The 23,542-nt window shown below is 52.0% G+C and overlaps 7 protein-coding genes across 7 annotated transcripts; 3 read left to right on the top strand and 4 right to left on the bottom strand.

Annotated features, from left to right (window-relative positions):
* Positions 1-833: 833 nt before the first annotated feature.
* On the bottom strand, positions 834-3,416 carry J4E92_000742 (uncharacterized protein; the record flags this gene model as incomplete). The annotated part of the gene is made up of 4 exons (XM_051492157.1): positions 834-1,235; positions 1,286-2,235; positions 2,887-3,254; positions 3,409-3,416. 4 exons carry the CDS (start codon positions 3,414-3,416, stop codon positions 834-836), a joined length of 1,728 nt encoding a protein of 575 aa, XP_051357669.1.
* Positions 3,417-6,632: 3,216 nt separating this feature from the next.
* On the bottom strand, positions 6,633-6,980 carry J4E92_000741 (uncharacterized protein; the record flags this gene model as incomplete). Its single annotated transcript, XM_051492156.1, has 2 exons — positions 6,633-6,733; positions 6,794-6,980. The coding sequence occupies 2 exons, from the start codon at positions 6,978-6,980 to the stop codon at positions 6,633-6,635; spliced, it is 288 nt and encodes a 95-aa protein (XP_051357668.1).
* Positions 6,981-7,978: 998 nt separating this feature from the next.
* On the bottom strand, positions 7,979-9,344 carry J4E92_000740 (uncharacterized protein; the record flags this gene model as incomplete). The annotated part of the gene is made up of 5 exons (XM_051492155.1): positions 7,979-8,128; positions 8,186-8,324; positions 8,382-8,792; positions 8,850-8,955; positions 9,017-9,344. The coding sequence occupies 5 exons, from the start codon at positions 9,342-9,344 to the stop codon at positions 7,979-7,981; spliced, it is 1,134 nt and encodes a 377-aa protein (XP_051357667.1).
* Positions 9,345-10,147: 803 nt separating this feature from the next.
* On the top strand, positions 10,148-10,767 carry J4E92_000739 (uncharacterized protein; the record flags this gene model as incomplete). The annotated part of the gene is made up of 2 exons (XM_051492154.1): positions 10,148-10,239; positions 10,326-10,767. 2 exons carry the CDS (start codon positions 10,148-10,150, stop codon positions 10,765-10,767), a joined length of 534 nt encoding a protein of 177 aa, XP_051357666.1.
* Positions 10,768-11,420: 653 nt separating this feature from the next.
* Positions 11,421-16,171, top strand: J4E92_000738 (uncharacterized protein; the record flags this gene model as incomplete). Its single annotated transcript, XM_051492153.1, has 2 exons — positions 11,421-11,503; positions 11,839-16,171. The coding sequence occupies 2 exons, from the start codon at positions 11,421-11,423 to the stop codon at positions 16,169-16,171; spliced, it is 4,416 nt and encodes a 1,471-aa protein (XP_051357665.1).
* A 4,239-nt stretch (positions 16,172-20,410) lies between these two features.
* J4E92_000737 (uncharacterized protein) lies at positions 20,411-21,106 on the top strand (the record flags this gene model as incomplete). Its single annotated transcript, XM_051492152.1, has 1 exon — positions 20,411-21,106. The coding sequence occupies one exon, from the start codon at positions 20,411-20,413 to the stop codon at positions 21,104-21,106; it is 696 nt and encodes a 231-aa protein (XP_051357664.1).
* A 607-nt stretch (positions 21,107-21,713) lies between these two features.
* On the bottom strand, positions 21,714-22,600 carry J4E92_000736 (uncharacterized protein; the record flags this gene model as incomplete). The annotated part of the gene is made up of 2 exons (XM_051492151.1): positions 21,714-22,200; positions 22,314-22,600. The coding sequence occupies 2 exons, from the start codon at positions 22,598-22,600 to the stop codon at positions 21,714-21,716; spliced, it is 774 nt and encodes a 257-aa protein (XP_051357663.1).
* Between the last annotated feature and the right edge of the window lie 942 nt (positions 22,601-23,542).

The raw sequence follows: 23,542 nt of genomic DNA, 5'->3' as shown, positions 1-23,542 counted from the left end.
AGTATGTCGAATGAGCCCCTAACATTACACTAAGCGATACTGATCGGCGACAGTAATGTTTTTACCAATCCGACTGACTTGGAATCTCCAATTACCACGCAAACAGAAGATTGGTGTCTTCGTGCTGTTCGGCAGCGGCTTCGTATGTGTCGCTTTCGCCACGCTTCGTGTTGTACAACTCGGAGTCGACGGTCGTGGCAGAGCGACTACACCTGAGCCTAAGTGGCTATTGCTTTGGACTGTTGTAGAGTGTGCTATGGGTATGCTTTGTTTGAAGACCTGACGAATGCAATATGTACTGACAATATCCCTAGCTGTCATCATCGGATGTTCACCCGCCTTCGCGATACTGGTTCGCAAACGCTCGAACGCATCGAAGCCGTCCTATAACGCGCAAGGCTATGTCAAACAAGCGCCCGATAACATAAGAATGAAGAGCATGGTCAGCTCATCGATACGACGGCAAGGCGATAATCGAGATCCCTTATGGGGTGATGCGCATAGCAGCCAGGAGGAACTTGCGAAGAATGCCGGGCGTATCGTGGTTAAGACTACTGTCCATCAAGACGATGAGATATCAAGTTACAATTCCAAACGTGACAGTACCGGTGGATCATGGGCCGTTGAATCGCACACCGGGAGTAGGAATGTTACTTGTAGCACGGCTCGCCATTGAAAGGTATAGAAGCACAACTAGCATGCCGTTCAACATCTCCACACTCTATTCTGACTGTGATCTCTGTGACACATTCCCACAATTACACGATCCGCCCAAAGCGCCAGGAAGCCATGTCAGAACTATGTTAGTACAACCATAGAAACTACGCAACTAATCACACAGCCATGATCGACTCGCCGCCGTCTTCCGTTATCCTTTTCCGGATGTTGACCTTAAGCAGTCGACCCGTAGGTTTTACTAAGCTTCCGTCATCATTTTTCGCGAGTACAGTGCTCGGGCAGTACACAAGCGCTTCTCCAGTTTCTAATCCCTCGATCCGCTGCATGAGAGTCTTGTCGTCGTCGTTCAGGGCGCTGATATGTCTCTTGAGTGTGGCATACCAGGTAGGGCTCGAAAAGCGATGAATGACGGTCATGTTACAAAGCGCAATAAGATTTGTGGACACGTTCGGTTCTTGAGTGGAGATGATCATACGGGTACCCAAGTGCCGCTGTTGAGTGATGGTATGGTAGAGACAGTCTGCGAGAAACTTGGATCCTGGACTATCGGACATGTACTAGCGTTTTGTTAGCAAAAGCTCATTGGCCGAGAATTTAAAGCGTATACCTTGTGCGCTTCGTCCAACACTACCATCTTACCCTTGACGGGAGACTCCAGAAAGCGGTCCAAGCCCAGCTTGAAAAGAACACAGGCTGTGCTCGATGACATGAAAGCATCGGACAGATCCATGATAGTCATCTCGCCTGGAAGGAACTCTGGCTCCACCGCCTTGCCGTCCAGATCGAGGAAGGACTCAAGCATCGCTAAACGTTGTTTGAGGGCTTGCGATTGTGCATCGTTGAGATCTATCTGCTGAACTGCCTTGGCGAACGACTTGTAATCGAGTCGCCCATCTTCGTTCGTGGACGACATCTTCATGAGTACCATTTCGACCTGGCCCATGTAGAGTGGGGGGCTCTTATCTCCGATTCCCATCAGTGCACGCAAACCAGTGATGTCGAGAGCCCGGGCGTTGAGTTTGAACGGAATCACGCGGATGTTACGAGAAGGATCTTCGTAATACTTTCTGATCGCTCCATTATGCGCGGAAACCAACACCGTGATTCTTCGTACGTTTTGGCCAGGATATTTGGGCAGCGCACGAGATAGATGGACAGCTTCGCTGACGCTGAAGCCTGCACCACCGGTGCTCCAACTTCCATAACTGAAGACTAATGCAGAAGCAGGCGCTTCCAAACGGCCGAGGTTCTTGGATGGAATCAAAGCATTTTCGAGCATGCAAGCTGTAGTGTGACTCTTACCACTTCCTTGAACACCGCATATGAATGCGGACAAAGGCACATTGGTGTTGTAGAACAGCTTAACGGCCTGTCCCGCTTCGTCCCGGTGATTACCGATGAAGCCGAATTGCGGGACCAAGTCTTTCACGTGCTGAGCGATCACAGGGGCCGATAGCAACGGCGCGTGCTCGATATCTCTCATAACACCTTCAATAGTCGCATCAGCGTTATCGGATTGGAACTTGTTCGGAACGAGACTGTCCATAAGACTGAGATCTAATTCAAAATCCTGTCGATCACTTTTCGCGGGTAGCGGTAATGAGCGGGATGACTGAGCCATGCGAACTCCTTGGCCGGATGCTGAGACTGGGCGATTACTCCCTGCAGTACCATTATTTGGGACTGAAGATGCTGTCTTAGGGAGGGCTTGTGACGGCAATGAAGATGCAGGCCCCGATTGTTTTGGTACAGTTGCCGAAACTTGCGATGCTGGTGTTTGTATCGTGGGGGCCTTCGCTGATGTGCGGGATATCGAGGATGAGGAGGCCGGCAACTGCGTCGTTGGCGCTTGCGGTGCAGTATTTCCAGATGTTGTGAGTGTTGCTGGTTTTCTTCTGGCCGGTAAAGCTGCGGTCGGTCGTGAGTTTGGGCCCGGGGCGCTCTGTAATGGAGCGTGGCGAATCTGGGGCTTATCCTCTTCGGCGACGATTGCTGAGGGCTGATCTTGCGCAGGTTTAGGGAGAACCAATTCGCTAGATGCAGCGAGTGTGTTTGCAGGCCGAGCCTGTGAAGATGATGCTGAAGGATGGGGAGGTGGTGACGGCTTCGGTGCAGCATCCTGCGCTGATGACTCCGACCTGGTGGCGTGGGTGAATGTGAAATCGTAGTTTCCGGACACAAATAGATTATCAGATGCCCCAAACCCACCTGAGGGAAGGGTCAACGGTGGAAGTTGCGGCAAAGGCGCCTTCTGTGCTCTTTCTGGTGAGACAATAGACAGAGATGCCATATTTTGAGAGTTTGACTTGGAACTTGGTACTGGTGTGCTAACAACGCTCCCCATGTCGGATTCAGTGATAAGGCTTTGCGCAACTGTTGCTTCGTCATCCCCTTGAGCAGAGACGAAATCTGATTCGGTATGTTCCGAGTCGTTTGACGATGAGCCTGATGAGGAGGCATTAGAGCTACCGTTCGCTGGTGGATTAGCTAAGCCTGAACTCTGCTCATCGTTCTGAGGGGCTGTCGATGGCTGTCCGCACAGCTTCGAACGTTTCTCGACATTTATAGTCTCAATTCTGTTTGTTTCTTAGTCTGAATTCCGCCTATGTCACTTTGAAGAACGTACCTCGTGACGGCTGCTTGTAAAGTTGCGGGTGTAAATTCTGGTTTTAATCGCTCCATTTTCTCGACAACAGCATTGCGATCGCGAAACCGGCCTGTTGAATCTACCGCGGCATCTGAGCAAAGTCCCTACTGATATCAACCACATGAAACAAGAGAAAAGATCGGCTTTAGTAGACTGACGTTGCAGAAGGCCTCGCTCAGGCTAGAGTGTCGTCAGTTCTCTCGTACTCAGAGTACTAATACCACAGGGAACACAACTTACTATACAAGCTTGAAGTCGCGGCTAGGATAGCACAATGGGTAACCTTTTTCCATTCTCTCGCTTTGTCCGAAACCGCGGTTGTTGTAATTGAGAAGAGGCTTTTTGATATCGCGCTACGTGCGATAGGCTACTTCGTTCGGAAATTGAGCGTTGGGTTGAGATTGGAACAAGTAATCGCTAGTGTCGAGTTCAAATGTCAGTGAGCGCACGCCGAATCGATTGTGAATGCGGGACCGCCCTCGTGTGAAGTACGTAACGCACGGAAAGAAATAAGTGTCACGTTCCCGAGGTCACCGTTATCGATAAACCCCTGGCGCTACCAGAAACCCTGTCATGCATCCATGTAAGGAGAAGAATCTCACCAACACTCTGCATTCCTCCTTGCTCTGATAGACGTGTGTCTTGCCCAGCTGTAATTCCGCACAATCTAACCGATCTCTAGCACTGTTAGTATTTCAGGTAGGTGACCGACGAAGTATCGCTGCCGATGACGTCATACGAACGCGAGCCTGACGCGTCAAAGAATGCAGGTGTACAGCTGCCAGACCAACACCCGTAGGAACTTCCTGCACCTTCGCTACTCTGCACTTATTCGGGTTCCCATGGAAGTACAGCCGAGACGTGGAAACTTCTAGTCGACGAACGGCAAATCATGTTCGGTCCTTCTTGCAACACCGTAGGCACAGACCCATTCTCGACTATTCAGCTTCATTACGCATGTCATCAAGCATACCGACTCCTCTACATGAACTATTTCGGCCTTGACAGATGCTCCTATCAACAGTCTGTTGTACTTCAGATCATCCTCGGTCAAGCCATGAAGACAAAAACTTTGCTTCCGGCGCCGAATCACACACAAAAACCCGACGGCTTCACAGTGTCGCTTCGAAGACAGAATGCACTTATACCATCTCTCTCTCGTACGTGATTTGAAGTTGTCGCTCTTGCTCCAGCCATGACGCCGAATGCTTTACGATGCACACGTTGTTCAGCGCCCTATCCCACCATTCCGTCTCATGTTGATAGTTGCGACCACCTTCCGGACTTTTAATCCGATAGTTGGGCTTAGGAAAAGTACCTTACGACAGATGCAGCATAGATGGCTATTTTCCATTGCAGCATGGATCCATTGCTCCAAATGAGTGCGACAATAACTGTGTTGACATGCTGTGACTACGCCTGGCGGTGTAAGTGCGTCCTGGCACACGGCGCAGTCGGCATCAGTGAGGCCTTCTATGGGAGCTGATACGTTTTCGACCGGGATCGGTTCCCCGCGCCATTCCATCTGAGCGCCGTCTTCTAAAGCTTCTAAACACTCGTCTTGGTTCGTCTCGATGCGTAGTTCCAGCTGCTCTAACTCATCGAAGATATCGAAATTGGGCGGTACGCCGAGAGCCAAAGTATTGCGTTCCACATCAGCGTCGACTTCAGCCATGAGCTTGCCTTCCAGACGGCCGACAAAGGAGGTAAGTTGAACTACTAACACATAAGCTCTAGCGTTACGAATTAGGTGAATAATTCTGGCTTTCTCATCCGGCCCGTCGGTATCACTAAGGTCCTGGTACCATAGGCTCTCCATTACCTCTCTGCAACCATCATTGAGCGCGTATATTGTGCTGACTGCCTCCTTTACAGTCCATGACCACTGCTTCTCCGGTAAACAGGCCGCAGCATCTACCAATGTGAGAAATATTATGCCTTGGCGTCTCAACTCTCTACTAAGTCTCTCCAACTTTGCCCAAAATCTGTTGGGCAGTACGCGCTTTGCACTGCGTATGAGAGTCTGGAAGCTAACATCCTCTTCTTCGGGAATTAGTTCGAGCAATACCTCAGGTGCCGCGAAAGTAGATGAGTGGGGTTGTGGCCGAAAAGCAAGTCTCTTCAGGTCAATCCTTCCCAACAGCTCCTTCAAATCGTCACGCACAGTCTCAGGCCGTTGAGGCTCGTTGTCTTCCGCCAAATGCCGATCTGCAGCTGCTAGAGCATCATCCAGGCGCATCGATATGCGGTCATCGATCCAGTTACCGGGCATGCCTGATTGTCACAGAAGTCTTGGTGTGCTGTCGTTATTCCCTGCGGAGTTGATTTTCGTTTGGATAGACGGGCTGAACAGTTGGGGCTAATAAACAACAAGAAGGATAAGTAGGCTCTAATTAGCGGTAAGAATCTGTACAGAATGCACGTGTGCGAAGCAAAAGATGTGTATCAAGTGACCAGGTAGCAGTGAAGATCGGTTGGGAATGAGCAACATTGCAGCGCATTTGCATGTATTAACGTACCCCCAAGGCCATATAGTAATACTGTTCGCTATTTCGAGAAACTACCAACAAGGCAGTCTGGCAGCTAGATTGTTCTACATCGATCTGCCGCGAGTTTCTACTAGATCATGAAGAGAACGCCAGTGAACTAGACTAGAGTGTCAAGAGGCTCATCAGAACTTCTCGCAACCTTAAAGTCCACAAACACTACAACAGCAGTTAATTTTTCTAGTCTAGAACTAGACGTTAGTCTCTCTATTAATTATAGAAGAGAATTTTAACTTATTATTATTTATTTTATTTTATTTATATTTAAGTTTTAGAGATAAAGATAGAGATAGAAAATTCTTCTAGATACTTTCTTATATACTTAGTATACTTTCTTTTACTACTATATAACTATTTATTATATACTTTATAACTTTAGTACTATCTATTTTAGCTTTTTAAGCGCCTTTTAACGCTCTTATATATATAATAAACTTTTAATTTTTAATTACTACTTTCTTATTATACTCTAAACTATCTAATTTCTACTACTTATATACTAGCTATACATTATTATAATGTTGCTCTTAGCACCTTCTTACTCTTTACAAGAACACTACAACAGATTGTCACGAAAGCACCTAGAAAGAACCAACAAGGTGAAACAGCATCTTTATTGTCAGCCGATGTAGCCTATACCACTATCGGGCCTGGATACCACAGCTCCTCCTACCACTACTAAGTCCAATCCAATTTATACTGATCTTTATAATATAAACATATTTACTTTTCCTCCAAACTCGAAACCAATCGCCAGTCGTTTACGCGCCCTGGATGCGGCGGCAGAGAGGGCGGCCCCTCTCAAGGGTGTTGGGGTCGCAGTTCAATCGGCTGTCCTCGATGCAGGTCAATTGGGCGCCGCCTATGTGATGCGATTAGCTCCGAACGCTCATTTATGAATCATGATATATAGGTTACTCACAGTTGTTGACGCTGTCGGGGACACATCGGCCGCTCTGTCCATTGACAGTGCACACATCCTGCTTCAAGCTGGTGTTTGCAACACAGCACGCGCCTTCGGGAACGGGACGGTTGTCGTTGGCGCCTTGAGGCCTGGCAGCGGCGAGGGCAGAGAGAGCGAGGACAATGGCGGAGATGGTGAACTTCATTTTTGCGGTTGAGTCGGTTTTTTGGTGGTTTGGAAGGTATCGGTAATAGTGTTTGTGGTTAACTGATTATTGATAATGAAGAACCGACCAGCGGAAGGAATAGAATTGAATAGAGAGCGAAGTAGAGAGTAGTAGAGAAGACTGTGGTTGAAGATGCTGATGAGGGTACAGTTCGGCGCGGTACCAGGCACCTCTTATACACAATGCCTCAGGAAGTTCCGCAGGCGTAGATGTTGGCCTCGGCCCAGCGAAGACTTCACGATGCATTGCTCTCCCTGGCCGCAACACCCGTACTGCATCCTGCATCTGCCCCAATTCCCCCATCCAACGCAAAAGTTCCACCGGTAGAAAACACACGAGACAAACACAAAACAATACAGTCGGTCGCGTCGGCCTGGAAAACACGGCCACATGCCTGCTTCGAGCATGGCGAAAACGGGCGCGTGAAGAGAATGGATACCTTGGCGCTCAGGCGCCCTTGAAGGCATATCACGATACGCAGATCATACAGGAACAGTCGCTTAGACCTTCTAGGCGCTTTGCGAGACGTTGGAATGATGGCGGGAGGGTAAGGAGGGATGAAACTGTCATGCTGTTTGGGTGGCTGGGGTGAAACGTTACCTAGCTTCCGTGGAGGGCGGCGAGCCACAAGCGAGTCGTGACCTCCCGAGGTCGACAGTACATTGCGCCTCATGAATTCGATGAACTCCAAAACTTATGTGTTTTTGCCATCTTTTGAGTCGGCCTACGCGGAAGAGTCGCTCGTAGGTCAAGGCTAGCACACGTGTGGTCACAGTTCAATTAAACTGCAAGAAACTCGATGCTTCTGAGCGGAAGGAAGTTCTAGTTCGATACAAGACCACTGTGCAGTAGTGTTGACTGTGGATGCCTGCAGATTTGTATTGGCAAATACCTAGTCTTACAACAGCGCATATGCACTTGCTCTTTCCAATGTCAACAGTGGTCGGAGGTAGTCGCGAGAGCGCAGTCGCGAGATCTTAATATGGCTTGAACCTTGCCTTCTCTTTCTTGTCCTTGCGTCTCTTCTTCGCTGATCCTGCTCCTTCATCAACGTCCATGGTGCTATCTTCTGAAGGTTTCCAAGCACGAATGTGCCCATCTTCGCCGCATGTGTATGTTGTGTTTGTCTGCCATGTATGTCAGCTATAGAACGTCATGTCATATTGTAATGAGATTGTGCCTACATGAGTATCAGTGAAGAGATCGCGGACAATCTCCTCGCTGTGGGCGCCTGGGAAGGATATGCTCTTGTCGAGATCGAAGCTGTAATCCAGAGGTCCATTGGTACCTTTATCGATCGGTATGAGGTTGAGAAGATTCTCGCTGTGACCACTTAATACTGATAATCGCTTTTGTATACACCACAGATGGAAGACATACCTATGCTTTCCTGCAGCAACACAGGCTTGTTGTCCGACCCATGCCAGATCCACGACATACTCACATCCTAATCCTTCCCTAACGTCGCCCCACACCTTCGGTGTTGGTTCTTCCTCTTCCTCTTTCTGGCTCTGTAAAGCAAAGAAACTCACTGTCTCGTCCGTACCAATTGCATAGATGTCTGTGCCAGGATACATGAAGCCTGCATGTGCAATGGCTGATCCATGGTTCACAACTTGGTACAAGGCATCATCTTCATCTGCCTGAGAAGTGTCGAAGATGTTGATTAGGCCGTCCGTGCTAGATGATAATAGTAGAGTCGGGTGCGACGGGTGCAAAGCAAGGTTTGTCACGGTGTCAGTATGAGACTCTACGTAGGATCTGAGAGGAGCTGCAGGGCTGCGCTGATCCCTAAGGATGGGTTAGTGAGACTGATGCTACCAATAGACAAGGGCTGTGGCGATATACCATATGTAGACCGGCGAGCTGGTCGGTCCGTCTTCTGGGTTTTCGATACCAGCAGCAACGAAATTCTTTTCAGCGTCGCACACCAGTGCTGAGACAAGCTTGTGTGCTGTGCTGATCGTTAGCCTCACATCCCTCGCATCTAGCTAGGCAAGGATCTAGTCACTCACGACTTTGTATTTCTAGGACCTTCTGCTTGCTCCTCTTGTCCCAGAACCTGATCAATCCGTCTCTTCCTGCTGTTGCGACAACATTGCTGGGTGCATCGTTCGCTCTTTCCAGACAGGTTATGTTTTCATTTGCGTTCGCGATCACACCATCAGGTTGTAAGTCGGCGCTATGAAAACGCAACGAGTCGTCCGAAGATATGCAGGCCAATTGATCGGTCAAAGAGTAGGTAAGAGGATCTTGCCGTGACGCTGTGGAGATGATTTTGTAGATGTACGAGCCGGCCGGAAGCCCGGCGTCGGCGCTAGAGATCTGGCGGAGAGGCGCCATGGGGATCTTCAGTCAATGTGTGTTGATGTTATTGCTGCAGGTGTGACGATGGGCAAAAGAGGTCACGTTATTGCGACGGTAGCGGGATGAAGTTGAAGTAGAAGAAAATTTGCAATCACCGAGCGTGGTAACGATGCCTCGACCCAAGCATCATCGAACACCCATATTGCCTTGTTGCCTACATTTTCGGACGACATTGTAGGCACAAGACAAGTGTGATGACAGGAATTACCCGTCAGCGCCTTCACGTGCCCGCTTCAAATGACGGGCAAATGGGTCGGCCAGCATGGGAAAGCTCGACGTTATAATGCTGCAATTACGCATCGCATTATTTCGCAAGCTTCGCATCAGGCGATGTATCGAGGCCTCTGTGTCGACAGGTTACAAATTTCACGCGAAAACACAATATGTGGCCTTGATATGAAACTCGTGCAGACATAGTCTTAGTCAACACAAGCGATTAATACAGGCAGTCCCTCTCCGATCCCTCCTGAGCCCCATCCACTGACATAACGCCAGCAGACAATATAGGCCGTCACTCCCGCAGTTCAGCACGTCAAGCGCTCCTTGCCGGCGATATCGAGGTTCGTGAAGGAAAGGAAGTTGGCAGGGCGCGCGCGAGAAAATATCGGGTGTCCGCCAAGTGCGTGACTAAGCCGCGTAATGCTGGGCTGCTGATTGGGCGGTAGGGGGACCTCGGGAATCGGGAAGATTTGGGCTGGCGGCACTGCGCATCATCGACGGTCGACAACCACCACACGACACCTGACGGCTCTGTCGATTGGCATCAGAGAAACTGCACAATGGCTTCTCAGCGGGTATTCCAACTTGGCCTGCGACGGGCGGCCGCGCCTAGTCTGAGGGTACAACCGGCGGGACGCATGGTCCAGCGGAGGTATGTCATAGCAGCATCGAGCTTCCTCGCACCACTTGTACCGCCTATACTCATGCGCCCACGGATGCTAACAATGGAGAATGTAGACTTGCAGCGACCGAACACGCCTCGCAGTCCGAAGCCGCCGAGATCCTCGCGAAGCAGCGCATTTACCGCCCCGTCTCCCCCCACCTGGCTATCTACAAGCCGCAAATCACCTGGTACGCCTCGTCGCTCAACCGCATCACGGGAATTACCCTCTCCGGCTCCCTCTACCTCTTCGGTATCGCCTACCTGATTGCCCCTTACACTGGATGGCATCTCGAGACACAGTCAATGGTGGCGGCCGTTGCTGCATGGCCCGCGGCTGTGAAGATGGGAGTGAAGGCCTTCTTTGCTTTCCCGTTCTTCTTCCACAGCTTCAACGGCCTGAGGCATTTGGCGTGGGATGTGGGTATCGGATTCAAGAACCAACAAGTCATCCGAACCGGATGGACCGCTGTCGGATTGACGGTCGTCATGGGTCTTTACTACACTTTCCTCGGATAAGCGATCGCACTCAGATGGAGTCAGTAGGGTGGTGAAGAGAGAAACGAAGCGGTTTGGGTGGTGGCGATGAAGGAGAATAGCGAGACAGTAGAGGAGGAGACGGAAGGACTGTAGGAGGAGAGATACGCAGGATTAGAAGTGTATTTCTTGGAAGATGACCAAGAGTACGAGCAACATCTACAGAGCACATGTCAAATGAATGACAATTTCTTTCTTTGCATATTCGTGACCAGGCACTGAGCCAGGTGGCTGTGATTTACTGAGCGTGTGGAGAACCGGCATTGCCCTTCTCCAGACGAGCGCGCGAACGGCAGCAGTCTATCAAACCATTTGAGGACATGAGAATACGACCATGTCGAAAGCCGAGGGAATGTCATCTGGACAACCGACAGACCTTGACGAATAGAAGGAATGCACGGCACGCAGTGTCAGTAAGCAATGGAAGATGGCAGTCTAATACAGGCGGGGACCAATGCGCCTGTCAAACCCAAGGCGGCGAAGAGAGAAGCGCAACGCTTGGTCCAGATGTCACTGACTGGCACGGGACCACGCGTTAATTGGCGCGTAGCCGCCACGGCTGATTTGCAGTAACCACGAAAGACAGTGAGCATCTGCGCCTTGCTGGGAAGTGCACTCAGAGATGAGCTTTCGCCATGGAGGACTCGCAAACTCCCACGGTGCTTGGGGATCTTTTCTACGATGTGAGTATTCGTCTTCTGCGTCGCGTCTGGATAGCGTGTTGACCCCGGCCGCCGATCGCTCGAGTTGACTGACGCCACACCAGGACCCATCTCAACTCTCCCAGGCTCTCAAGCAGCGGGCCTGCCGCGACAAGCCATTCCGCTTCACCACTTCGACTGAGAGCCCGCACTCAGGCGACCACGCTCCTTTAGCCTTGCCCTCGGCCCAGCACACGGGTTGCGTCTCTCTGCACCTGCCCGTCGTGCTTTCCCCGTTCAACCGCGCTCTTTCCCCACGACGCGCCGCGACCACAAAACATGTCAAGCCCGCCGCCTTGCTCACCCACCACAGCGCGCCCACAACCACTGGCAATATAAGACACGGGGACAGCGTATTCAAGATGTACCACAGCTTCAACATGATGGACGCGCCGGGCGACACCCAGCCGGACAGTCAGATGATGAAGACATGGACAAGCGGCATATATACCAGCGAGGCCAAAGAGGTCAATCCTCCTAAATCGCTGTTTGTCGACCATTCCGACGACGATAATGGCGACGAACTGCTTACAGATGAGATGGACATAGTTGCATCGAGTCAAGACCAGCACATGCCAACGCCTACGAGCCCTACCGTAATCGACGCCGACGACGACGGTTATGCGCAGAATAGCATGGCGCCTACAAGTCCTCTCAAGTTCCAAACACCGGCATTGGCAGACAGGCATAGGGGGAACTCTGGCCAGACGCTCAGCTCGGCCGTGCGGACAAACACTACGCCTGCCACCGCTGATTCACCCTCGCTGTTCTTTCCTGCTTTCGACAATGGAGGCGATGGCGGATTACAGCATATCTCGCTAACACAGGCCTTCAACAACACCCAGGCGCCTACCTCGCCCGCTGTGGGCGGTGTTGCAGAAGATGTGGTTTTCACGCGCCCTTCGCCCAACTTCAGCCACTTGCGGCACTCCAGTCCAATTCCCGCCTACTCCAGCCCCATCAAAGCCATGCGCCCCGACACACCCAAATCTGATCCCATCGTACGATCATCCAGCGAACCACGAGCCGAATACGTTACAATGAAGCAATCGCAGGAGAAGCGGAGGCCTTCTATAGGAGATGAGCAGAGCGTGCCCATAGACCAGGATAGCTGGCAAGAGCTGTCTCGGAAAGTGAAGGCGCAGAAGGCAAGGGAGCATGCCCATCGCCGGGCTGCCAGCTCCTTGTCACACATCTCGGTGCCAACACCATTAGTATCGCGATCCGGAAGGAAGCGCGGACCGGATGTCGGTTTACCATCGCCCGTCAAGTCGAGGAACTCACGAGGTGGCGAACATGGTGAATGTTCGGATGACGGTGACGAGACAATGGACGAGCAGTCACAACCCATAGTGGGGAACGGGGTGAAAGACTACAATACCGAACAATCGCCCGACGGGTCGTCACAGAATGCGGCCCATACCGCACGGACTGGAGTGAGACGTAATAGCAACGACAATAGTGTGCAGGTTCCCAAGACTTCCTCGCACCCTCACCGCACTTCACGAACTTCTACCCAGCAAGCAATTCCTTCCTCGCAGCTGCAGCACGAGTCGCAACTACGGAACGAGAATACACAACGATTTATACGAGACACAAATCAGCCACCTAGCAGCAAGGAATCAATTGCTGTTATGGACTCGCAACCAGATGCAACCGCAGACTTCGATAGTGTACCGCGACCAAAATCGCTACGATTTCCATCGTCACCATCGATGAATCAATACAGTATCAACCAGACTACCATGGCCACTAAGACCGGATATACGAGTCAGGTCATCTCTTCATCAATGCCCCCCATGCCACCCAAGTCTAGCCTGGATGACAACGAGATCCCCGACGGGGAAGAGCGCGTACCCAGCAGCCCTCCACTCCTGAGACCCGAAGACGCAGAAGCAGAAGAAGGCGATCTGGAATACGATGAGCACACCTACGACGAGTACGTAGAGGGAGCAGCTGACCGGGACACTGCGACACCGACCATTGAAGAAGACACCGTAATGGACGAGGACGACGACCTACCGCTTGCAAATGAGGAGCTCGAGGGCAACGCTGCAATTGAACTCCAAGGTGAAAAGTCTGATGAGGAGCTTGATCTCGTCCAACCCGGCAAAGTGGATGTGGGAACCGACCAGCAAGTTCCGGAAACCTTTGAACAAGATCAATCTATGGATGGCATCCGCGATGGCGATCTACCACGGCAAAATCCGACTACGGAGCCACCCAAGCCACCGAGCATGCGACGCCAAAACACTGTCCCAGAGACTGACGCACTCGATGAGACGCAACCCACGTTCTTCACAGATAACATGTCTGCTGAAGCCACAGGGGACGACGCTGCTGTACTCCGTGAGACAAGCAGTACAGAGGCTTTTCAGACCGCCCAGGAAGAACATAGCCTGTCTGAGCCGAACAAGGCGGCACCTGTTAGCTCAAAAGACAATGGAAGCGATGTGATCCGTGGAGATAATCGTATCCATTCTATTGATGACATTTACAATCTACCCGAGACACAGCAGTCAGTACCAGAAGAAGATATCGAAATGCCACGGTTGAGTGGTCTTGAGGATGACGATTGCGATGCCTTCATGGCTCCGACTTCACCAGCACCTCCGTCTACAAAAAGGCGCAAGGTTACATACACAGCGAAGCGTGGTGTTTTTCGCAGCCCACCAAAGCCGACCACAGACAAGGACGCACTTACAGAGCCGCCCAAATCACCCCGTCTCGAGCAGGTTCAGCACGCGCCTGAGGACAATCCGCCGACTGCGTCAGTTCAGGCACGGGAACATCAGGGCGCATTGGCCGCTACGCGGGAAAGAGAAGCGGTACAGGCCCCATACAAACGAACGACATCTTTAAAGTCAAAGATCTTGCCAAAAGCCAGTAGAGCCCAGAAGGAGAGGCAGGGCGCGTTGAAACCAGTATCCAGAGAACTCTTGCAGAGCCTGTCTTCACCGGCGAATTCACCAGCAAAACCAAAGCCTTCTTTGGAGGTGCGTAAAAGTACCCCACTCACTCCTACGAAGCCTCGGGAAGTAGTTGTCGATAGACCAGCCGATGTCGAGATGCTCGACGCTGCTGTTGAGCCGGATGAGCCCATCAGCTCCGCACCCCATTCGACCAACGCCGAGATGCCACTAGAAACTCCGTCGCAACGTGTCACAACCCCACCAGGGGAAATCATTGTGCCAAACAGGGTCTTCGCGTCCTGGCCAGGCAGCCATTACTATCCTGCCACATGCATCGGTCAGGCCACTGCCCGTCAGTTGCAGATCCGCTTCGACTATGAAAACATTACGTCAATGGATGCAGTGCATGTCCGTGCTCTGAGTCTCCGTAGGGGTGATCAAGTCAAGGTTGATGAACCCGGTATGAAGAAGAACGTTTATGTCGTTATCGATTTCAAGGACAGGATCGATGACCTCAGTGGTGCAGAGTTTCCCATTACTGACCAACGCGGATATACGACAGTTGTTCTGGAAGAACGCGCCCGGGAGAGCTTGCCCAAAGCTAAAGCAATGCAGCCAGCGGAGCACATATCCGTGCCTGTGGGTAAGATCTACCTAACCGCTTCACTCTGGAAGCGACTTCGCGATCGATCCTTCAACTTCTCTGCAGCCATCACGCCAGCCAAGCCAGCTTCTCATTTCGGCACTCCTGTTGCTGATCCATTCACAACACCCTCTTTCAGCCGACGAGGAACAGGAGTACCATCACTGCTGAAAGACGTTACCACACGTGCCGCGTCTGTGGCATCTACCGCCCGATCCGGCAGTGGCGTGTTTGCGAACATGGCTTTTGTTCTTACTTCTACTGCAGCAGACGTGGACAAAGAGGTTGTTGCTAGGCAAATCAAGAGCAACGGCGGACAAGTCCTAGAACAAGGTTTTCACGAGCTTTTTGAGAGTGAGCAGCCCAGTGAGGCACCAACATCATCTCAGAGCCGTCGTAGATCGGCCTCTACTATCGAGGGGTCTGCTGCACTGGTGCTCAAGCAAGCATACAGAGACCTGGGCTTCGTCGCTCTTATCTCTGATTCTCACTCTCGCAGCACCAAGTACATTCAAGCACTCGCCCTCAATGTTCCGTGTCTGCATCTTCGCTGGATTCATGACTCGCTGAACGCATCTCGCGCTGCGCCCTTTACGCGATACCTTCTGCCCGCTGGTGTTTCCAAGTTCCTCGATCCGAACGGTGTCGTGCGATCCCGTACAATGGCTCCTTACGACCCGGCTGGCGAGGACGTCTCCTTCGCCCAAATCATACAAGATCGTGATCTTCTCTTCCAAGGCCAGAGTGTCCTTCTTATCACCGGCAAATCGAAGAAGGAAGTTGAAAAGCGACAACCATTCGTATTCCTCTCCCACGCTCTGGGGTCTGCTACAGTCGGTCGCTGCGCCGATCTTGTGAGCGCATCCGATATGCTCACTAGCGGCAAGTGGGACTGGGTATATGTGGACAACGGCGAAGGCGGTGTCGCTGAGGCTGCCGCAATGCTGCTCGGTACCGAGAAGCCTGTCGCCAATGGCAAGACTAAGAAGGCCAAGAAAAGGAAGAGGGATGAGACTGAAGTGCAAGAAGAGCTTCTCATCAAAGGAGAAGTGAATGGGCATAAGGTAAAGATTACGTGCGCGGAGTTTGTCATTCAGAGTTTGATCTTAGGCGCTCTCATTGAGGAGTAAACGTCTTTGTTGGTTTTGATTTTATGGTTCTAAGGTCTCCTCCTTAGATGATGGTTTTAGGCGCTTGACATGGCACATGCACACATGTAGCACGAATTCACGTGCGAGAGGCGTTTCGGATACATGTACCATCACCAGCTTCACTTTTCGGATGTCACATAGCGCGGCGCAAGGCCCGACTCTTTTTCTTTTTCCTTATCCATTCTGTCGACGATTGTCCAGCTAGCGTAGCATACACAGTACGAGAGCGCTTTTACTACCTTCCCGGCGTTGAGACATCATGCAAATAATCAAAAGCCTCGTATTGGCATATCCCATCTTAATTCCTATGCATATCTGGGTGCGTCCTTTGAGGACCTTTTGGCATCATACTTCCGCGCACCTAAAGCATGCATTGAGACAAGTATATGAGCAGGTGTGGGTGTTATTAAAGATCTGTCCAGTTCTGGTATCGTTCTCTGCCAGTAACAGCAGCATGCATCAGTGAGCTGCACAATCATGCGCCACGCTGTTAGGCGCAGTGAAGGATCTGTTGTGTTAAAGAAGAAACTTTCATGCATACTATCGAACGGAACGACTGCAAGGCATGCGTAGCAGTTGCAGTCATGATAATCGCCATGCAAATTTGTTTACGGCCCGAAAGCTCTTCTTACATACTACGCAGTAGGCAGCACAAGCACGGCTGTTTGTACGTAAGATCACTCAACGATCCCAGGAGCTCGGGAGCTTGTGCACAGTACTATACTGTGAAGACACGTTCCTCCTCCTCCTACATCTACAATTCCAGCGTCACAATCGGCGTGACTGCGGTAGTGCGAGCATGTCGCACATAAGTCTGTTACTAGCTTTTCTGTTTGACAGTAGTCAGAAGGGGCCACGGTTGCCATCAAACTCAATACGCAACAGAGCAAGCGATGGGCCGCAATGGCGACGAAGGCAGGGAGACAGGCATGGTGAGAAGGAGCAACAAACCTGAATAGGATGCCCCGTTGATGGATGTCACCCGTTCCGTCCGCTAAGGCACTGCAATCACGTCTAAGACAAGTGTAGTTGTCCTGCTAAAGCATGTTGACGCCCCCTTGCTAGACACACGACAGTATTGGCATGTGAAGAACAAGCAGTGTGCATGTCCATCCTTCGTTTGAGCCAAACCCCGTGGATGCAATCGCTCTCTTCCGCAAGCGAAGGATCGCGAAGAGCGCTTGAGGTCCCTGTCTATCCATGTCCCGCTGTTGAGATGATGCGAGAGCTTCTATGCCGGCCCGCCAGATCAGCGCTCATCAGGGCGCACCGCCGTTTAGAATTAGCGTTGAACCGAATGAAAGTGCCTTTGTTGTGGAGCTATCATGACTCCTCTTCAAAGATGCGATTTGTTAAGCGATCGGAAGAACAGAGCCCACGATAGTCGAGTCATGTTGAATAAGAGAGGGGGCCTTATCGGTAAGTTAGGCGGTAGGAGTAACTCCCGTCTGGCTGGCAATGACGGTAGTGACAGCCCCAGTGGAAGGGTCTTGCCTTCGGATAGCATGCCGTGGCTAGCTCATTGGCTAGCCGGCAAGGGAGCTAGCGTGACCCTATCCGAGGAAGAGATATTGCAGGATCTATGTCAAGAAAACCCCTCAGAGGTAAGCGTTGAAGACATGGACCCCGTGAGTGAATTCTCTGAAAGCCTGGAGTGGATGTTCTGGAATGGTACGTTGTCCTTCTCAACAATTTGAGCAGCTAGCGGCACCCGAAGCCGGCCTATCACACCGATCGACATCTGCGTAGACGTTATGGGCTTACCGAGCCTCAGTGGAGATGTAGCATACTTTACCCATGTATGACACGATGTCTTGCATAAGATATAATGCGCTGCTGACCTTCACGTTGGCCACACAGGAAGGATTTGGAAGCTGGAGGCGTCGAAGGAATCCTTACAGCTCCACGAATCTTGTCGACAAACGGCTTGAAGTGTTGGTATTGATGCAGCCACGCGGCGCAGCAGGGTAATGTGAGCCGAGAGCTAATGTTGCGATACCCACACCTCCGAAAGGTGATACGCGGCTTCCGTTAGTCGAGCATCGGTACATTGGCTGCACCAGACCAGATGCAGGAATTACTATCGATGTAGTGGCGTCCAAATGCCGCCTCTCCCCCTTGCACAATCCTTAGCGCAGGCATCGCTACGACTTTCGCGTCCGCGGGGTAACTTAGTGTGCGGCGTGGGAAGGCTAAAAAGTAAAGTAACTTTTGAGAACGTCCACAAAAGACCAATAGCACTTGTGGCTTAAAGCGGCGTGAACTGGAAAGCAGTGCGGGTGTATCTATGGTGCCGCTCTGGAGATTGCTCGATCGGCTGCTGCCGCATGCAAATTCTCTGCAATGTACTCGATTTTTGTCATCTTGGTGAAAAATAGGTAATTCGATGTGAACATTCCGGGTTGTTATGTGACCACGCAAAAGGCTCCATATCAGGCAACGACTGCGAATATGGCTCCCTTTCTGAAGATCTATTCTGTTCCCGTTTGTTGTATGTCTATCGCACGGCGCCGTATGCCTTGGTGGACGTTGCCGATCCAGGATCGCGGCTACGCTGTGCACTAGGGTGACTTCTCGGGCGATGTCTGCTTTCGGCAAGCGATACGCCTGATTATTTTCAACAACTGAAGCGAACGAGCAAGCGTTAAGAAGCCGGTGCGGAGTACCAATTGCGGAGTGCCTCTGAAGTTAAACGCCTATTCATATCAGCTTGGCCTGAGTGGTTGTAATCTTACATGACTAGGTTCGGCACTGATCCGAACGGACAATGTTCCAGCTTCATCTAGGTAGATATTAAGGTCCGCGCCGATCCCAGTGACAATCTCTCCTTTCACATGTCCAGGAATCGATCCAAGGAGCGACCTAACAGTGGTACAATCCTTCCGCTCTAGATTGAACATTGGGAGATTTCTGATCAGACGTTCGCTATCGGACCGATTCTGTCGAGTGCGATTGGTGGGAATCTGATTAGAAGCTCTGAAACGGCCTCGGCAAGACGCGTAGTGCAGTCTCCGAGGAACTTGCTTGCCCAAGCCTGTTGGGATCTTGGATTTGCGCGGGAAGACCAGGTTCAGGGTACACAACGGACCTTGCGCAATCTATGCTTGGGCAAGGGTTAGCGGAAGGATGAAGGTTTGAGTGGGAGCACCTTCAAGCAGTCGAGCCGACCTGCCTTGGGAAGCTGAGTACTAAGTGGCAGGTGTAGGCGAGCCGACACTCTCATGACGTACGCCGCACAGATAGACGTTTCTTTCTGCAGGCCGCAGACGAATGAGACCATGTAGGGAAGAAGCGAAGCCGGGAACTCCGTTTGCGTGCTAGGTCTGCTTCAGCTTGTCTTGCTTCTCAACAAAGCAGAATAACCAAAGTAGGCTCATATGAACCCAGTTTACCGCTCCGACACAAGACGGCAACCGGGTAATTTCAATGTGGCGTGGGAGCTTCCCGTCCCCATTGTGACACAGCCACACGTCCGAACGCTCAGCTGTATCAAATAAGTACCGAATCGTGAGTTGGATGTTGGAACAAAAAAGCCAATGATCTTCTGAGGTAGTATCATACACCTGAGTGCAATAGCCATTCCCTGTTTTGTTCGCAAACCTTTTCCTACTAATCCAGGAGATACGCGAAGAAGGTTTCGAGAGTAAAATTTAGAGAGGACCGTCTTCTCGGTTCTGCTGGTGCTTAGTCGTTGTGTCAGTCTGTCAAAGCCGGTGTGGGAAGGAATCTGCCAAATGCACAAGCGAGCCAGGAGCAACTCGGAATATGTAAGTCGGTAGACACCGACAGTCAAGGACAAGCTAGAGCATATTGCTGCACGTCATAGTTGGTGCATGCGTATTGACCTTCTAGCGCTTCCATAGATTGATTGCTATACCTTCTCATTAACAGTGCAGGATCTGCAGTAAGGGTGCAGTATCAAGTTGAGATTTCGGTGATGAGAGGAAGATAAGGAGGTAAAACGCCTTGTTTGAGTATAGTGCATGGCCAGGCAGCGTGCGCACTTGCATATGTAGAGTGATGGGTGGGCAGGTGCAGCATCGGCCGCGAACGGTGGATTGCAGCCCCGAGAAGTCGTCCAGAAGCTACGGCCTGTTCTGGACTAGCCGCCAGCAGGCTGACTTGCACCCCGCCCCCGCTTTCCTCATTGGGCAGACCTGTCAGAAAATATTTACTCGGAAGCACAGAGGTCCCCAAAGCGCAGGCCGACAAGCAGACATGGCAGGACTAGACGAAGATGCCATAGACGAGGTCTTGTACCTCGCGCGCGCAAACGAACCTTCCGAGCTTGATTCATACGTCTCCGAACTGTCCACACAGACCAAGCGACCGAAGGCGGAACTGTTCGCTGCGGCCATCGACCCATACTCGAAGAATAGCGCACTGCACTATGCTGCTGCCAATGGTCACAACGGTAACATTTCCAGTCGTGCGTGGTCGAAAGCCATTCTCACTAGCATAGATATTATCAAGTTGCTCTTCTCGACAAGCGCAGAGAAGCCCGAACCGGCATTTTTAAACGCAGTCAACGATGCAGGCAATACTCCCCTTCACTGGGCTGCATTGAACGGCCACCTCGAAAGTGTGAAACTCCTAGTACAGTCGGGCGCCGACGTCACCATCATCAACCGAGCGGGCCACGATGCGGTCTACGAAGCGGAGATCAACGACAAGAACGACGTGGTAGACTGGCTGCTCGGAGCCGTTGAAGAGCTGGAGAATGGCATTGGACAGAATGGCCAGCCGGAAGCCGGAGACGCAGACGACAACATGGATGATGCAGATGCAGAAGCGGAGCGCGCCCAAGACAGCGATGCACGGGCACAAGGGGTCGCAGCTGAACCGACAGTGGAAGGCGTTCGGAAGCAGATGGCGGACATGAGTACCCAGGATGTCGTCTCGAAGGGTGGCTGAAGCAGCTGCATCGTTGGCCGCAATATACATATATTACTGACGGCGTGCGACCTGCAAGGAACATGATGGCATGGGGTTCATGGCAAGGCCGGGCTCCACGTGGCGCGGGCCTGTGCAAGACAGCCACGGTTCCATGGCAAGGTCTAGAGAGACAAACGCGGGGCATAAGAGAGCAGTATTGGTTGATGAACAAGGCAACAAAAATGCCATTGTATCTATGGGTCATGCACTGAAGTGTATAAGACCTTGCTAGCTTCCAGTTGTGACTACGAGCAATAGAGGCTTACTCCTGCTGGCAATGCCACCTGTATCCAGACACCTAGTCAAGAAAGTAGACTGGCTCTCATCGTTGGTCATCCGCTCGAGTACACAATGAGCAGTCATCATGCTCATGTAAAACATGTGTGGTTCATACCACGACGCTGAGCGAAGACGCACAGTCCCATCATGCTATACTATCGCATCCAAAGGCACCGGAACAGACGTGAGACCCTACCTTGACAGATAGACATGTAATCATCAATCCAAGGGTGTTGCCCATGCCTAGCTTGCATTAGTACACGTTGGAACCTGCACTGCTATTCTCTCTTTCTTACCGCCCACACGCTCAGTCGAGAAGCCAGGCACGGCGCTTCGCGTCCTTCGCGGCTCGGCGCTTTTCGTTGTACTCCTTGAGCTGCTTCTTGCTGAGGTGCTGAGAGCGACGCTCTGCCTTGAGACTACGTCCGTCGTGGCTATTGGCGGCTGCATCAACATCGAAGAAGGCATTCATCTGGCGATGACTCTTGTTTTCATCGTTGTGCATCTCAGGACCTTGACCAGCTTGTTGCTGTTTGCCGTTGAAACGGTTGAACTGGGCAGTTGTAGTATAGTCATTGCTAGGGAGGAGCGCGTTGCGAGCTGCGGAGGCTGCAGCAGCGGAGGCCTGCGCTGCATCCTCTTCCTCCTTCTCTGCCTCCTTGGCGTAGTCGGCGTTGGGGTCGAAGCTGCCATGGATCTTGGGGTTGTATCCGCCCCACTTGCGCTTTGGTGGTGGGCTGGTACCCGGCGCGCCAGAGCTTGATGACAGTGCAGCGGCGCCAGCGTAAGGGTTTCTGTAGAGTGCACGTATTAGGCTGGGAAAGACACGAAAAGAAGATGATAGTTAGCAAACCTGTCGTAGCCGAGGCTGTGGGTTGGGGCGGTCGGAACGCGTGGATTTTCCCACTGCGAAAGACCCGTCTTGCGGTTTAGGAAGTACCAGGCGCCTGCGTTGGGCTCCCACCTGGGCTCCCAGCCATCGTCCTCGTCGTCTGGGACAGGCTCGTCGGGGAGGGGAGGCGCGCCACCATCGTACGGGAGAGGCGCAGAGGCGCTTGACGTGTAGCTAGTTTCCCTATCCGAGGGCTTGACATACGCGACTTCCGGGGTACTTGCGCGGCCGTCGCCCGGCTGCGCAGCGGCAGTTGGCGAGGACTTGCGCTCCTGATCTTGGTGGCCGGACTGGAGAGCCATGCTGCAGAGTCTCTGTACACTTGAAGATGTTAGAAAGGATGTGCCCGGTTTAGAGGCTGGTTGCATGCACGAGGTCGACAAAGAGGTTGCCGGCACGGTCAGTAGCGTTGGTGTTGTTGTTGCGAGTCGCCCCGGTCGCACCTGCACAAAGAACTTCGGAGCTGGCTTGGCACTGCGCTAGCGACGTAAGCAGACGGAGCGTGCATGTGACCTTGGCACTTTCGTTCCCGATACACTGATACCCCATCATCTGCACTGACTCGCAAGCCGCTTCGCTTCGGTCCAGCTCAACGGCGATCCGCTTGTGCCTGCGCCTTAGTCCTTGCCAGTTCCCGGCCGCTCGCCTGATCACTCGGTCCTTTGTCTCATAATAAATACGGGTGGTGCGAAAGTTTTGAGGGCGTCATCGCCGAGAACGGGAAACGACAGCCGATCCTGCATCGTCGTTGCAGCAAGCCTCGACGGCACGACAAGCACGCTGCGCACGCGCTTCCATCGCTAGGCCGGATGATGTGACAGACCAAATCTCGTCTTCAAGCCACCAGAGCATCCGGAGAAAGCCCTTATTATATGGAGTCTCAAGGCGCCCGAAGATGTGCATTGACTCGGGAGCTTGCAGTCAAGAAACCGACCGCTAAGCTTAGAGCCGTTCGGAGCGGGCCAAGTTGGCTTCATGCAAGCAAGGCCAGAGGCGTTAGGGGATCCGGGACGTAAGAGGATCGAGATGGTCTCAATCGCCCGCTCAACGGCTGCTGTGAGCTCGTTCCGATCGGATTCTGGTGCCGCTTTAGCTAGGATTTGTCGGCGCCTTTTTAGCTGACGACAACGGCATCGCTCGTGTCAGCATTTGGCACCAGCCAGTCCATTGTCGAGCGGGGACAAAAGGCTGTTTGTGGGCACCGTAGGGCCGGCCGCCGGGACACCTGTCTTTCTGTTCGCATC

This window comes from Alternaria infectoria (genome assembly GCF_024043175.1).
Source record: "Alternaria infectoria strain BMP 0036 chromosome Unknown scaffold_1, whole genome shotgun sequence".
In the NCBI taxonomy this organism is placed as follows: Eukaryota; Fungi; Ascomycota; class Dothideomycetes; order Pleosporales; family Pleosporaceae; genus Alternaria; species Alternaria infectoria.
Note: the sequence above shows the minus strand (reverse complement) of the source record. Positions and strands in the feature narration are given on the sequence as shown.